Consider the following 14,573-nt stretch of genomic DNA (forward strand, 5'->3'; position numbering starts at 1 on the left):
CCCATACAACTAATTAATATTGCTACTCTTTCATGATACATCTTTCACATGGAAAAACCTGTGAGGAGCTTTTGCCAAGAGCAGAAGATGAAAAATAAAGCATGTCCTAATTAGCCAATTATAAGCTCAGTTAACATCTTTAGGATGGACCCATAAAATCTGCCCATTGTGCTAATAAACATCTGCAACCTGCATAATTCCTTAGCCCTTAGCCAAAGTTTCTGCACAATGTCTGAAAGCTGCGCTCAGTCCCATCTGTGACTCTTCTCAGGGCTGAGGTGGGTGCTAGTCTGGAATGTCATCGTAGGAGTAACCCTGGTAGCCTTTGGATGCATAGTAGGCAATGTGCAGGTGGTAAAATCCAGACAGGAACACAGATACCGATGATCGGGATAGGAACGCTGAGTCTGCCCCCCTTGCTGATATAACCCGCCAGCAGGAGGGAGCCTATGATGGTGAGAAAGTGCCAATCAGACAGCTCGGTAGCAGTGCAGTGGCCTTATAGGGGGCCTAGGAGGACTTTTCCTAATCTGAAGGTCGATGTAGCCATCATCTGTGCTGGAGAGCCTCGAGTATTTCACCTTACCACTGGGGATTCCAGCAGCCAGGTTGGTGCGAGACCACACTGCCCCAGCTACAGTCGGAGCACTGCGCCTGTCCGCCCGCACCCACAGCTTGCTCACAGCAGCGAGGCCCCAGACCTCCTGGTGCCCCTCACCCAGCTGCCGCCCACACATACCTAGTAACTTTTCAAAGATGGTTTTTGAGAATTCTTGGAAATGAAGATAGTCACTGATGTGTAAAACTCAGTGCACTGGATAAACTCTGGACTCAACATGGCTGGAGAGAAAATTCATGGATTGAAGGCTAGTGATTTGTAATGCACTCAGAACACAGCACAGAGAAGGCAGGGATTGCCAAGGAGTGACAGCAAGAGGCAGTATGAGTGAGGGATTCAGCATGTCTCTGAGCTCCTGAATAAGGGAAAGGAGCAGTCATATTAGAAGAGATCATAGTAGCTCAGGATTGAAGGCAGGCATGACTTGTCAAAGTGCATCTCAGTGCTAAAGATATCACCTCCTAATGAAATCCGAAGTTGAAGTCCACCTTTCCCACACTTTCTTCCACATTTGTTTTTGCTTTCATTCATTTTTACTGATAGTCTTTATAGTTCCATTTTTTGAACAAGTACAGCAAGTGTAATGTGTTGGCTGTTGGGACTAGTTGGCAATTTGCTCACTTTTTAAATTAAAAGATTGCACATATTTGGGCATTGGTCCTCCAGTTTAAGGCACATTAGCTTAGGATTCTTTTCATTGCAAAAGAACTACACTGTGTAGTACTGAATCTGGAGTGACATTTAATTGTTGGCTCAAAGGCCTCCCAGGATGCACTCAGTCCCACAACAGGACTGACCTCATTAGCATGACCTCAAGTTACCTAATAGAATTTGCAGGCCATCTTTGATATTTAAAATTAAATATCTGGGAATCACCATTAGGTGAAAATACAGTCCTAGCCATAGTTCTTTATCCATCCATGGCTGACTGTCAGTCAGCCTCGGACCCTCCTTCCAGGACATGGGTGATGGCCGTACCTGTACCTCCGGATCAAAGGTGCTACCGGGGGTCCCACAAGGTATCTGCTCTGAGGCACCTTCCTCCTGTTCTTTGGCCTTTACAAAATTTGTAAATACATGTGTTTCTGTACTTTTTGTGGCCATGAAGCCTGGTATCCCTGAAAGTGCCCAAAGTAAATCATGAGTAAATGCTAGTAAGTCCCTCTCTCCTGAAGTCCTGCCCTCTGAAGGCTGTCATGACTTGGGTGTAGTTAACAGCCTGTGCACCTCTCTGTGTGGAAGCAACAGGAGCTCAAAGCTACCTGTCAAGGAGGCATCCCACCACACCTGGGCAGCTGCTGGTCTTGCCATCCTTATTTTGTGTGCCAAATTGTATGCTGAGTCTCCAAAGATATCCAACTGTGGGTGTCAAAGAATCTTGTAAAGACTGTGTAAGGAAAGTATAAATTTGTTAAGTCTTATTCTCTAGCAAAAATAGTTTCTGTCATTAGGAAAGATGGTTATTCTGTGTTTGGTGACAGAATAGTCGGGTCCTTGGAACAGCTGGTAGATGCCATGTCACTGAGCCGTCAGTTCTCTTCAGAGCCCACCGTGGGCAGAGGACAGGGTCGGTCGGCAGATGTTACCCCTGTACTGTCTGTTCTCAGGGAGGCTGACTGGCCAGAGTGTGACAGGCTTTGACTTGAGCCTGAGGGATCACAAGTGATAAGACAGTAGGGAGGCTCAGCCCTGCCAGGCTTGCCCAGCATAAGCAGGACCTATGCTTATGAGCTCTGGACACACAGAGTCCCACACACATATCATGTGGGCTTCCTGTGACCCAAGGGTGAGCTCAAAGATTTGGAATGAAATGCCTGGGATGGAATGTCATATGTGAGCTGTCTTCTCCCGTCTCCATTTTGCCCCCTCCTTCCAGAACTGTTAAAACGTCTAGATGATGTTTCCAATGAAGTGAGGCTGGCAGCTGCGTCCACCCTGGTCTCCTGGCTGCAGTGCATCAGCAGTGACAGTGGGAAATCTTATTACCAGAGTAACATCCAGTATCTGTACAAAGAGCTCCTCGTATACCTCGATGATCCAGACAGCGCCATCCAGGATGCAGTTTTAGGTGAGAGTTTGATGGCTTGTAATTCTGATGTCGGCCTTCACAGCACAGCTGTGTCATCAGCCACACACAGCTGGCACGTGGGTGGGGTCCTGTAAACTTTACTCGGGGCCCTTTTGGAAACTCCAAAGAGTTTTTGTCTTTGTGGGGTATAGCCATTGATATTATCACAATACCAATTAAAATTGGGGGAAAAAAGTATCTATTTGCTTAAAATAGCAATAAACCCTTTGTATATTGACATGTTAAACAAGTTTTTGAAAAATATATATTTTCCAAGACAAAGTGAAAAAATAGAACATCATTGCACAATTTTGCAAACTCCTTAAAGTCTAGCTTGATAGAAGACGACTAGATTTGGCATCTGCTTCCAGCCAGTAGGTTGTACTATATAGTGTTTTGGTGGAGAATCTGTAAGCAGTATTAAGGGAAGACTTAGCATATAATGACATGTATTTGTCATTATAGTATTATAACTGAACATTTTCACTGCCCTAAAAATCCTTTCTGCTCCACCTACTCATCTCTCATCCCAACTTCCAACCCTCAACCCTGACAACCACTGATCAAATTTTTACTATCTCCATAGTTTTGCTTTTTCCAGAATGTCACATAATTGGAATCAATCAGTATATAGCCTCTTTGGTTATCTCTTAAAAACACACATTTAAGGCAATCTAAACCACAATGAGCTCCCACTTCACACTTTTGAAAATGGCCCATACTAAAAACACCAAAACCAACTGCTGCCGAGGGTGTGGAGATAAAGGAATCCTCGTACACTGCTGATGGGATGTAGACTGGTCTAGCACTGTGGAGAGCTGTGTGGAAGCCTCAAAACACTAAAGTGGACCTGCCATGCAGCCCAGCAATTCCACCCCTAGGAGTCTACCCCAAGAACGCAAAAACAGGAACTTGAAAGCTGCACGCCTATGTTTACTGCAGCACTTTTCCAATTGCCAACATATGGAAACTCTTTAAATGCCCCAAAACAGATGAATGGATCAAGAAGATGCAGTGTATTCATCTTGTTATTTAGAAATGTGCTGTTTAATCTCCAAATACTTTGGGATTTTCCAGTTAGCTCTCTACCACTGATTTCTAGTTTAACTCTATTGTGGTCTGAGAGCAGAGTCTTTATGATTTCTGTTTTAAATGTGTTCAGATGTGGTTTATGGCCCAGAATATAGTCAGTCTTGGTGAATATAATGTCAAAGCTTGAGAAAAATATATTCTGTTGTTGGATGAAGTAACCCATAGAGTCTATAGAAGTCCACAGTACATGGTTGATAGATGATAGTCTGGATTAACTATGTTCTCACTGATTTTCTGCCTGCTGGACCTGTCATTGCTGATAAAATATTGAAGTCTCCAATTACAATAGTGGATTCATCTCTTTCTCCTTGCACTTCTATCAGTTTTGCCTCACAGTTTGATTATCCGCTATTAAAAGTATCATATTAAGGACTGTTATATCTTGGGCCATTTTTGTTTCATTATGTCATTCCCTAATAATGTTTCTTTCTTTGAAGTTTTCTCTATTTGTAGCTGTTTTAACTTTTCATATGAAGCCTATTTCAGTAAAAGTAATTGGCTTGATATTTATTTCTGGCATTTTAAAGAGGTTTTGCTGTTTTTACAGAGGTCCTCAAAGCAGGCAGTGTCCTGTTTCCCGAGCTCCTGGTGCGAGAGACGGAGGCTGTCATCCACAAGCATCGCTCGCCCACGCACTGTGAGCAGCTCCTGCAGCACATACAGGCCTTGCCACCCGCTCAGTGACCAGGCCCTGGGGGCGGAGCTCTCAGTGCGCAGCTATGGGTGGAGCAAACAACAAACTGTCATCCTTATCTGGACTAGGATCTGTGGCCTTTAAACCTCTTAACAGGGCATCTTTATATCAACAGCCTACAATACTCACAAGTAGGACTTAAAGCAAGAAGGTATTCCCTAAAAACATGCCCAGTGTTCTCCAGCGACCGCTTTCCAAATCCAGCAGTCTCCGAGGTAACATTCACCATGGAACTTCTATATCTCTGTGTCTTGTTTGTGCCTCTCTTGAGAGGTCTATCAGACATCTACAACTGACTTGAAAAAAAAAAACCAAGTGTCAGCTACTCAAAGTCTTTTTTTCTTTAAAGACCCGCGTGCACTGGTAGGTTCATAGGTTATTGGTTCTGTCTTGCTTAAATGTCCATCAGGAAAGTTCTTGACTTTTTAAGTCAAAGTGATTAAAAATAAATTTGGGGGAAGGAGGAAGTACTGTCTACTACAACTTAATATCTCAGTAAACAGATTTAAAGGAAATTTGAAATCTTATCAATGAAAATGTTTTCATTTAAAAACATACTGGAACTTAAAATGTTACATGGATATAAACATTCACAGTATTTTTTCTTAAGTGAGTAATGCTAACAGTATTGAAAATAGAATATTTAATTGGATATGATTTTGGTTGCTCTCTTACAAGTAGCAGTAAAGTTAAATTCTATTTTAACACTTTCTACACCCAAGTGCCTAAAAGAGTTCACTTAAGAGGGTAGTATTTCCATAAGCCCAATTATTTATATTAATAGAAGGAAGATAATGCTGTGTGTATTTTCCAACAATCAAATGGTAACATTTATGCTTTGATGTTTGAAAGTTTAATTAAAATATTTATTATAATTATTTTATATACTTGTCTTTGTGTGTTTCTGGTAATTAATCAACATTTCTAGAGATGGCTTCTTTTTTCCCTAGCCTTAACCTCATGGTGATCCCAGCCTCCACGCTTTTCTTGGAAGAGTCCTCTCTGAACACCAGGTGGCAGGAGCGCCACACCAGTGGAGCAGATCACAAGGGCACACCTGCCTTCTGGCTCACCTTGGGAAGGAGCTGGGATGACCCTTAAGTCTGCATCACAGACTTGAGGAGGGTCCCCCATAGGGTGATGTCAGTGGGCATCCCCTTAAAGTCTAAAGTCATGACTGGGTTCTCCCAATCTAGTTTCTAGAATTGATAGCCATAGGGATTGAGGATGCCGTTAGCTATGATCCTCCACCAATTCCTTGCCTTTTGGCTTCTGTATTCTCTGCCCTTTCCTTAAAGGCACCTTAAGAACCTTCAAGTCATAAGCCTCAGTATCATCTGGAAATGCCATGGGCACAGACCTCCCAAATCAGATGCTGAGGATGGAGCCCAGCAATCAGGTCTCCAGGAGATTGAGATCCCTGCTCTGAGGATCTCACATTTTCCTATCCATCAAGATGCCTTATCTTCTATCTTTGGTCAACCAAATATAGCCAAAAATAAATGGCAGAAGGTTGCCTGAGAGGAGATCCCGTGCTGAGGAATATAACCAACTCCTCACCAGTCACATAGGTATGGCTTGGGCTAACAGTGTCTGTGGCTATCTACTGCTGCCAGTGTGGGCTGCCACACTGAGAGCAAGGCACTGTGGGAGATAGCCTGAGCAGTGCATTTTTGTTTCTGTACCTTGGTACAGTACACAGTGAATCAGTACTACTTGGCACCATGTTAGAAGCATACCAAGAGAAAAACAAAATTTCATCCTACAAAGGGTTAGTCGTCTAAACAGAAGCACTATGTCCCTTCACTTATTTTTTTTAATTCTTGGAAACTCTTCATATTCAATCAGAAAATATTTATGGCCCCTCTTGCCTCTGTGTGCCAATACAGACCCTAAAGTTTACAGCATTATTATTAAGGTATAATTTACAGATGGTAAAATTCTAAGTGGGTGAGTTTTTATAAATTTAGTGTTGCATAGTCACCCAGTATTAGCACATTTTACCCCAAAGAGTTACCTCAACCCATTTGCGGTCAATCCTACTTCCACTCACAAGCCATCGCTGATCTGCTTCTGCCTCTAAATTTTGTCTCTTCTTGTATTTCATATAAATGGAGTCATGTGACCTGGACATGTGGTATTACATGTCTAACTTTTTTCCTCCTGACAAAGGTTTTGAGGTTGTTTATTCATTCACTAGATCAGGGATCAACTACCCCTTTCTGTAATGAGACTGTAAATAGTTTAGCCCTTTGGGTCTGAAATGTTCATCTTTGTTTACCTGTTGATGGACACTTAGGTCAAGCAACTTGAGGTTGGCTATTAAGAATAAAACTTGAGTTTTTGTGAAACATGTAGATATGTTTCCAGTTCCCCTGGGTGAATGTATCTGAGGAGATTTAGTAGGTCATATTTGATAGGTTGGTCATCCCTGGCTTGTTCATTGATATTTTAACTTTTACTGATGAACACTTGACTTGAAGTTAACTACACACTTTTAAAATAAGATCTGATAAGTTTTGAAAATGTACACAGCCATGAAAACACCACCACAACCAAGGTAGTAAAATGCCTTCAACACAAGTTTTCTTCTATCCTAGGGCTATTTCAGCCTCCTGCTCCCTCCTCCACCTTCATCCCCTTCCATTCTATCTCAGACAACACTGATGTCCTATTCATTATTCAATAGTTTTCATTCCTTAGGATTATATATAAATATGGGTTTATACAATGTTATTATTTGTGGTCTTTAACTCAGCATAATTATTTTAAGAGTCATCCACATGGTAGTATCCATCAATAGTTTATCCCTATGCCATGATATTAATGTGTGCTTGTTTCTAGGTTTTTACAAATAAAACTGCTTAGAACATTCATGTACAAACCTCTGGATATATGCTTTCATTTCTCATGTCAAACATCTAAGAGTAGCATGGCATCAGGGTAAATATATTCAAGCACCAAGAGACTGCCAGGCTCTTCCAAAGTGGTGGCACAACTTTTCCCATCAGCACTATATGACATTTCCAGTTTCTCCCATTTTTTAAAATATTTATGTACACACAGAAGAACTGAGGTACAGGCTAGAGGTGTGGGGGGGAGGGGTGAGAGGATTGGAGGATTCACCAGAGACAGAGTAGGGAACAGAACAGGCAGACTCAGACTGACTGAAACACACTGCTGAGGGGAGCAGTGAGTGAGACAGGAGAGGTCTGCTGCGCCACGTGGGTCACCTTCCCGGCCCAGGATTGAATTCGCTGCAGTGGCTGCAGAAAGCTTCGTAGTGCTGCACTTTAACCACTTGGGCCACCAGGACAGCCCACCATTTTTGCCAACATTTGATACATGGGCCGTCTTATTTTTACCATGCTAATCAGTGTGTGATGCTATCTCAGTGTGGTTTTAATTTGCATTTCCTTGATATCTAATGATGTTGGACATCATTTCACATGCTTACTTACCATCTGTATATTATCTTCATTGTGAAATATTTTTAAATGTCTTGATCACTTTTTAAAATTTTTGTATTGAATATTGAGAATTCTTCACATATTCTGGATAAAGTCCTTTATTGTATTTGGTAATATTTTGCCTCATTCTGGTGCTTGCTTTTTTTATGAGGTATGCTTTTAGTGCTGTATCTAAGAAATCTTTGTCTAATTCAAGGTTTCACTTCCTAAATTTTAAAACTCCAAATAAAGAAACTTTAGTTTCATAGTCAGTTCATTTCTTTCCCCTGGCACATACACTGTGGCTCAAATACAAGTTAATTTCCTTTAAAAATACCCTTTTATGACCTAAAGAAAAATATGAGATCCCTGTAGGGTAAGTTGGTTGGTTCAAGATGAAACACCATTTATTAGTCAAAGCAGCCCTATATGTGTCAGTAGGGAAAATTACTAGTGTTAATAATTGTAAAAAATAATAATAAGGAGCACAACACTATAGAGAATGTACCACATGTAAAACCAGGGGAGAGAGGGAGTTTTCTACATGCTTTTATGTGTATAAAGTATTTCTGGAAGGGTACAAAAAAAAATTGGTTAAGAGTGTGGCCTCTGGTGAGGGGACCTGTATGGCTGAAGGACTGCAGTGGGAAATCAGTCTACACCTTTTGTTGCTTTAATTTTATTTTCTTGTGCATGTGTCACCCACTCAGAAACACAACTTGGCTGAGACTATTTGATAAACCCAAAACAACTGACATTGGATGTTCTTAGCTCAACATCATTTAGCACACCCATTTCTTCTGTTAAGAAATAAGACCCTGTCCCAGGGAAGGATTTCAATGCAAAAGGTTTACTGAGAAAGTTGAGACAAAAATGCTACAATTTGTCTCTACATGTTCATAGCAGCCCCAACTGTAAATAACCTAAATATCCATTAATAATTATGAATAGATACACAAACTAGTATATCACATACAAAAGAAAACTACAATAAAAAGGAGCAATCAATTTATACATACTGTCTCTGATGGCTTTCACAGTAGGCTGGATTTTCCCAATGTGAGGCCCTCTCAGGTGATGCAACAGGTTAGGATGCAGCACTGCAAGCTGGCCGCAGCCACTTCAGTTTGATTTCCTGGCCTGGAGGTTATCCACATGGTATGGCAGAACTCTCCTGTCTCCCGCTGCTCCCCTCAGCAGTGTACTTAGTTGATCTGCCTACTCTGTTCCCCACTTGTCTCTAGCGAATCCTCTCACCACCCCTGCACCTCTGGTCTGTACCCCAGTCCTGTATGAATAAATAAGTAAATCTTTAAAAAAACAAAGCCAGGGCCCTCCCTGCTGGCACAGTGCATTAAAGCACAACACAGAAGCTAAAGCCAGTTCAGCATGAGTTCGATCCCATCTGCCCCGGAGCTGACCCACAAAACGAGGCAGACCTCTCCTGACCTGCCCGCTGTACCCCTCCGCAATGTACTTGTCAGTCAGCCTGTTCTGCTCCCCACTCTGTCTCTGGTGAACCCTCTCACCACCCCTGCACCTCTTGCCTACATCCCAGTTCTGTATGCACAATAAATAAATCTTTAAAAAAAAAAAAAAAAGCCAGATGTGAGAGTATATGAGATGATGTCTGTTAATCATTAATTCAATAATGGATACACGGGGGCTCATTATATTCTTTCTATTTGTGTATGTGTGAGTTTTGAGAGCTTTCTCATAATTTAGAGTACAAAAACTTTAAAAACAATCATAAAAACTTAAAAAAAAAAAGACAAAGGCTAAGACTATGTTTTTAGAGGCTGCCTCCTTCAAGCAGGAGCAGAAACTGACCCCTTATGAACAGCTTGCCTTTCCACTACCATTTGTCTTACAATCAGCTGGCAAAATTGCATTTTCTCTAAAGATAAATTTTCTGCTTTCCTCCCACTCTTCCTTTCCACCCTGTAACAGCCAGTGTCATCCAGACATCCTGAAATTGCCTAAGATGTAAGTGAAGCAATTATTGAATATTACTTAGGGTGCTGTGCCATGGACAGCCTTTCTGTATTCTAGATTTGAGGGATTCTAGGCTTATTTTAAAGGCACTTTAAGAGACCATAGGCAGGGTGTTGCAGATAACTAGTATCTCAGAAATGAGACATAAGTCTCCACTTAGATACTAGTCCCTCAGTTTCTCTCCTTTGACCTATGAATGTCTGTGGCCCTGTATTCCAGGGATTGAGCCTCTGTCCCGTGAGGTCTAACTGGGTCTAACTGGGACACAGGTCTGGAGTCTGTCCCAAAGGCAAAAGCACCTTACCTTCTGCTCTTAGCATCTGCTCAGAGTTTTCTTGATGTCTTGGAAAGTGTAATTTGAAGCAACAAGACAGAGCCCCTGGTTGGCTGACAACAATGGTAACTCTAGACAGAAGAATCTATTTTGCAGTCTAGGTGTTTCTTCCTGGCCTAATCGCTGGCACTTTTATCTTCAAGGATAAAGGGGGAGAAAACAATGTTTTATATTAATGAGGAAACAGGGTTTTGGTGCGGAAACACCACACTTTCCTGACAATTCTTCAAGAGTTTTAGCCTTAGGATCAATTGTTTTGGTTGTTATGTCTTTGCAGGGAGTATTTCCATTTTAATATAAATACACACCTCAATCTTGCTGCTTGCATAGCTGCAGCTGATCAAGGCTGTGGCAGGTACACTACCTGCTGGAGATGGTCTTCCTGGTAGGAGTTCACTTGCTCCTGGTCTTTTTGGGAGGACAATTTTGGTAACATGTCTCATCAAAAGTTTTAGCCTGTAGCTGATGAATGAAATTAATTAATTCAAACTACTGTGAATATTTAACATACACCCGGAAGCCCCTGATGACACTTATTGGCAAAACCAAAATTAAGAATTGCTAATTTGGAGTCCAAAATTCCTGTAGGATAAAACCTTTATCTTTTGTTTTTTTTAACCACCCAGTGGCTAAGGATTTCTAACTCAAAGTCCAAGGGCATACTTGTCTCCTCTGTCTAGATGCCCCCAGCGCCCTTCTCGTTTCATTTAGCAACTTGGTCCCCTAAATGCACTCAGGCTTTGACACCGGTTCTTCACGCCGCCGCCGGAGTAGGTCCTCTCCTCCACAAGCCTGCCGGGCTGACGCAAGGTACGCAACCCTCGCCAACACGTCTGGCCTCTGTGTGGACGCTGGACCGATACTCTTGGCCATCACGCTGCCAGAACACGCGTGAACACAGACAGGGAGCAACTCATGGCCGTGTGGACCCAAACCATTGCATCCTCTGCCCACACCTGTGGCAGCCGGCGGGTCTGAGGGTCCAGCCAAGCCGTGGGAGGGGAGGGGAGTGACCGCGCCCCTGCACAGGCCGCCGCACTCGGCCTCTGCGCCGCCAGTTCTCGCTCTGAGTCTTTAGGTCGCCAGCCTCACGCAAGGGCTCAGGCACATCCCCCAAACTCGCTGCCAGTCTCTCCTGCCAGTCTCGGACCGGCAGGTGCAAGAGCGACTCCCTGGCAGCGTGCGGTCTGCGGCGGTGGCGGTTCTGATTGGCCAGAACAGGGTCACGTGCACGCGCTGGCTGATTCCCCTTGGGGGAGGGCGTGGGGAGCGTTTGGAAAAACCTCTGTGGTCACGCCTGTTTTGCACCCTGCTGCTATTTCTGGTCGGAGTGACTGATCATCCAGTCAGAGCGTAAAGTTCGCTCCTGTTGTTCATGGTGACTTGAAAGAAATGTCTTACTCTTCCCCAGAAATGGGGCCAGAACCTTGATCAAGTTGTCCCTAAAGTCCACCCTAGTCTTTTCAGTTACTCTAGTCCCTAAAGCCGGTTTGACCTGGACACGCTATTGCTGGAGGAATAAAACATCATGTTTGTATGTTTGTAACAGAATTGAAGATACTCATCAGAATGGCCCGAATAAAATGAATTTTTCCTAACCTAAGTTTGCGTCTAAGTAAGATTATTGAGTCACTAGGAATTAGTCTCCCTTTGCTTAGTCTTCCTCACTGCAGAATGGGGAGGAGACCACGTGAATGTGAATGGCAGGGAGTGCGGGTGGGGTACTGACAGCTATAGATATCTGGGTTACAATTAGTTCATCCTCTTCCAGTGATTCTCTGAGTACAGTCTCTGTGCTGTCACAACTGGGTCATCCCAGCAGGGTTTTTTGGCTGGGTGAGATCCACAAAGAACTCACCCCACCTACAATTAAAAACATCCTGCCACAAGGGAAGAACACAGAGTGGAGGAGAACACTTTCTGAGGCCAGAGATGAGATAAAGAGCACCCTTCCTTCCCTTTCCATCCCACCCCTCCTTTCCTTTTTCCTGCTGGTGTAAATTGGGTTCTAAGTGAACTAACACATCTAAATGAGCTCCTTAGAAAAGTAGTAGATTCTAAGACGTGGTTCAAGGAAAATACAAGATGAGTCTAGAGAGCCCTAACATTGCTAGAAATAGAAGAAAGTACTCCAAAAAGTTGGAGACATGTAAAATTAAACCAGGAACAAAGCATCTCCTAATAGCTAAAGCTGGACCAATATGAGGAACAAAATAAGTAATACTATTGGATTATCGTTTATAGACTAACATAAATATCCATGAGTCCACAGTGATAGAATAAGTAAGTTACAACAAAGGAGGCAGGAATATACTAAGGGAAAAGGACAGTCTCTTCAATAAATGGTGGTGTGGAAATTTCGGTAATGGTGGTGGGACAGCTACATGCATTAGAATGAACCAGGACCACTGTCTTGCACTGTGCACAAAAATTAACTCAAAATAGATTAAAGAATTGAGTGTAAGATTTGAAACCATAAAACTAAAAAAAATAAAAATAGAGGGCCCTCCCCGGTGGTGCAGCGGGTTAAAGCACAGCACTGAGAAGCTTAAGCCACTTCCATATGAGTTCAATCCCCGCCTGCCCCGGAGGTGACCACATGGCGTGGCAGATCTCTCCTGACCCGCCCGCTGCTCCCCTCAGCAGTGTACTTCGTTGATCTGCCTGTTCTGCTCCCCACTCTGTGTCTGGTGAATCCTCTCACCCTCCACATCTCTGGCCTGTACCCCAGTTCTGTACAAATAAATAAATATATATTTAAAAATAAATAAAAATAGAGATGGTAAGTTCCTTCTATTTGTTTCTATTTGTTTCATTGGGTTTTTGGTTTTGGGTTTTTTTGTGTGTGCTTTTTTTGGGGGCTCTTACTTAAAAAGTCAAAGTAAACAAATGGGAATACATCAAAACAAACACTTCTGCATGGTGAAAGAAACCACAACAAATAAAAGGGTGATCTATGTAGTGGGAAAATATATTCACTCCTGATCTTCCTAGCAAAGTGTTAATACTCAAAATATACAAAGAAATCATACAACTAGTAACAAAAAAGCAATCCAACTAAAAAATGGGCAGTGGACATTTTTGCAAAGGCAACATAATGGACAAAAAAAAAAAAACAGGAAAAGATATTCAACATCACCACTCATCAGGAAATACAAATCAAAACCACAGGAGATATTGCCTCACACCTGTGAGAATGACTATTATTTAAAAAGAGAGAGGGAGATAAGAGGTGGTGATGAGGATGTGAACAAAAGGGAACACTTGTGTACTGCTGGTGTGAATGTAAATTAGTCCAGCCACTATGGAAAACAGTATGGAAATGCCTCAAAAAAAAAATAAAAAATAGAACTTCCATGTGATTCAGCACTCCCACTTCTGGGCATCTATCCAAAGTAAGTGAAAACATAAAATCAAAAAGATTTATGTTCCCCTGTGTTCACTGCAGCATTACTTATAATAGCCAATATGTGGAAATAGCCTAATTTATATTGATAGATGAAAGGATAAAGAAGATACACACACACACATACACACACACAAATACTGTGTAGCCGAAATAGAAGAATGAACGCTGGCATTTGTGACAGCATGGATGGAACTTGAGAATATTGTGGTTGGTGAAATAAACCAGACAGAGAAAGAAAAATACTGTGAGATTTCACTTACATGTGTTACCTAAAAACTAAGCAAATAGGGTCTCCCTGGTGGTGCAGGGGATAAGTCTCAGCACTACGAAATTATCTGCATCCACTACAGAACCAGTTCAATCCCCAGCCAGGGAGCTCACCCACGTGGCACAGCAGACCTCTCCTGTCTCACCTGCTGCTCCGCTCAGCAGAATATTTCAGTCAATCTGCCTGTTCTGTTCCTCACTCGGTCTCTGGTGAATCCTCTCACCCCACCTCAATCCCACACCCTCTACACCCCAGCTCTTATTTACATAAATAAATAAAACAAATCTTTAAAAACTGAAAAAATAAATAAAATTAATCTCATGGATAAAGAATATATCAGTGGTTACTAGAGGAAAGGGAGATTGGGGAATAGTTAAAATGATCAAAAACAGTAAAGGGGAGCAAGAGGTATAAATTTCCAATTAAAAAAATTGGTTGCAAGAATAAAAAAAATAAACACATGTCTTTTGCACCAACATGAATGGAGAGCTGGAAAAGATCATGCTTAGTGAAATAAGCCAGAAAAAAAAAAGAAAAAATTCCAGATGGTTTCACTCATAACAGGAGTATAATGGACCAGGCGAGAAAATAATAATAATAATAGTAATAATAATGAACAGCTATATACCAGAGACATTTTATGGG

The 14,573-nt window shown here is 42.1% G+C and overlaps 1 protein-coding gene and 1 pseudogene across 1 annotated transcript in view; one reads left to right on the forward strand and one right to left on the reverse strand.

Moving 5' to 3' along the window:
- The window catches only part of DNAAF5 (dynein, axonemal, assembly factor 5), a 37,284-nt gene extending 31,981 nt beyond the window's left edge, over nucleotides 1-5,303 (forward strand). Inside the window, exons 13-14 of the mRNA XM_012728892.1 lie at nucleotides 2,496-2,687; nucleotides 4,327-5,303. Coding sequence (XP_012584346.1) covers nucleotides 2,496-2,687; nucleotides 4,327-4,463 — 329 coding nt within the window. The 3' untranslated portion in view covers nucleotides 4,464-5,303. The remainder of the gene's footprint in view (nucleotides 1-2,495; nucleotides 2,688-4,326) is intronic.
- Nucleotides 286-737, reverse strand: LOC105854003 (annotated as a pseudogene).
- Nucleotides 5,304-14,573: the final 9,270 nt, after the last annotated feature.

Source organism: Condylura cristata, unplaced genomic scaffold, assembly GCF_000260355.1.
Source record: "Condylura cristata isolate star-nosed mole 26May11 unplaced genomic scaffold, ConCri1.0 scaffold00024, whole genome shotgun sequence".
In the NCBI taxonomy this organism is placed as follows: Eukaryota; Metazoa; Chordata; class Mammalia; order Eulipotyphla; family Talpidae; genus Condylura; species Condylura cristata.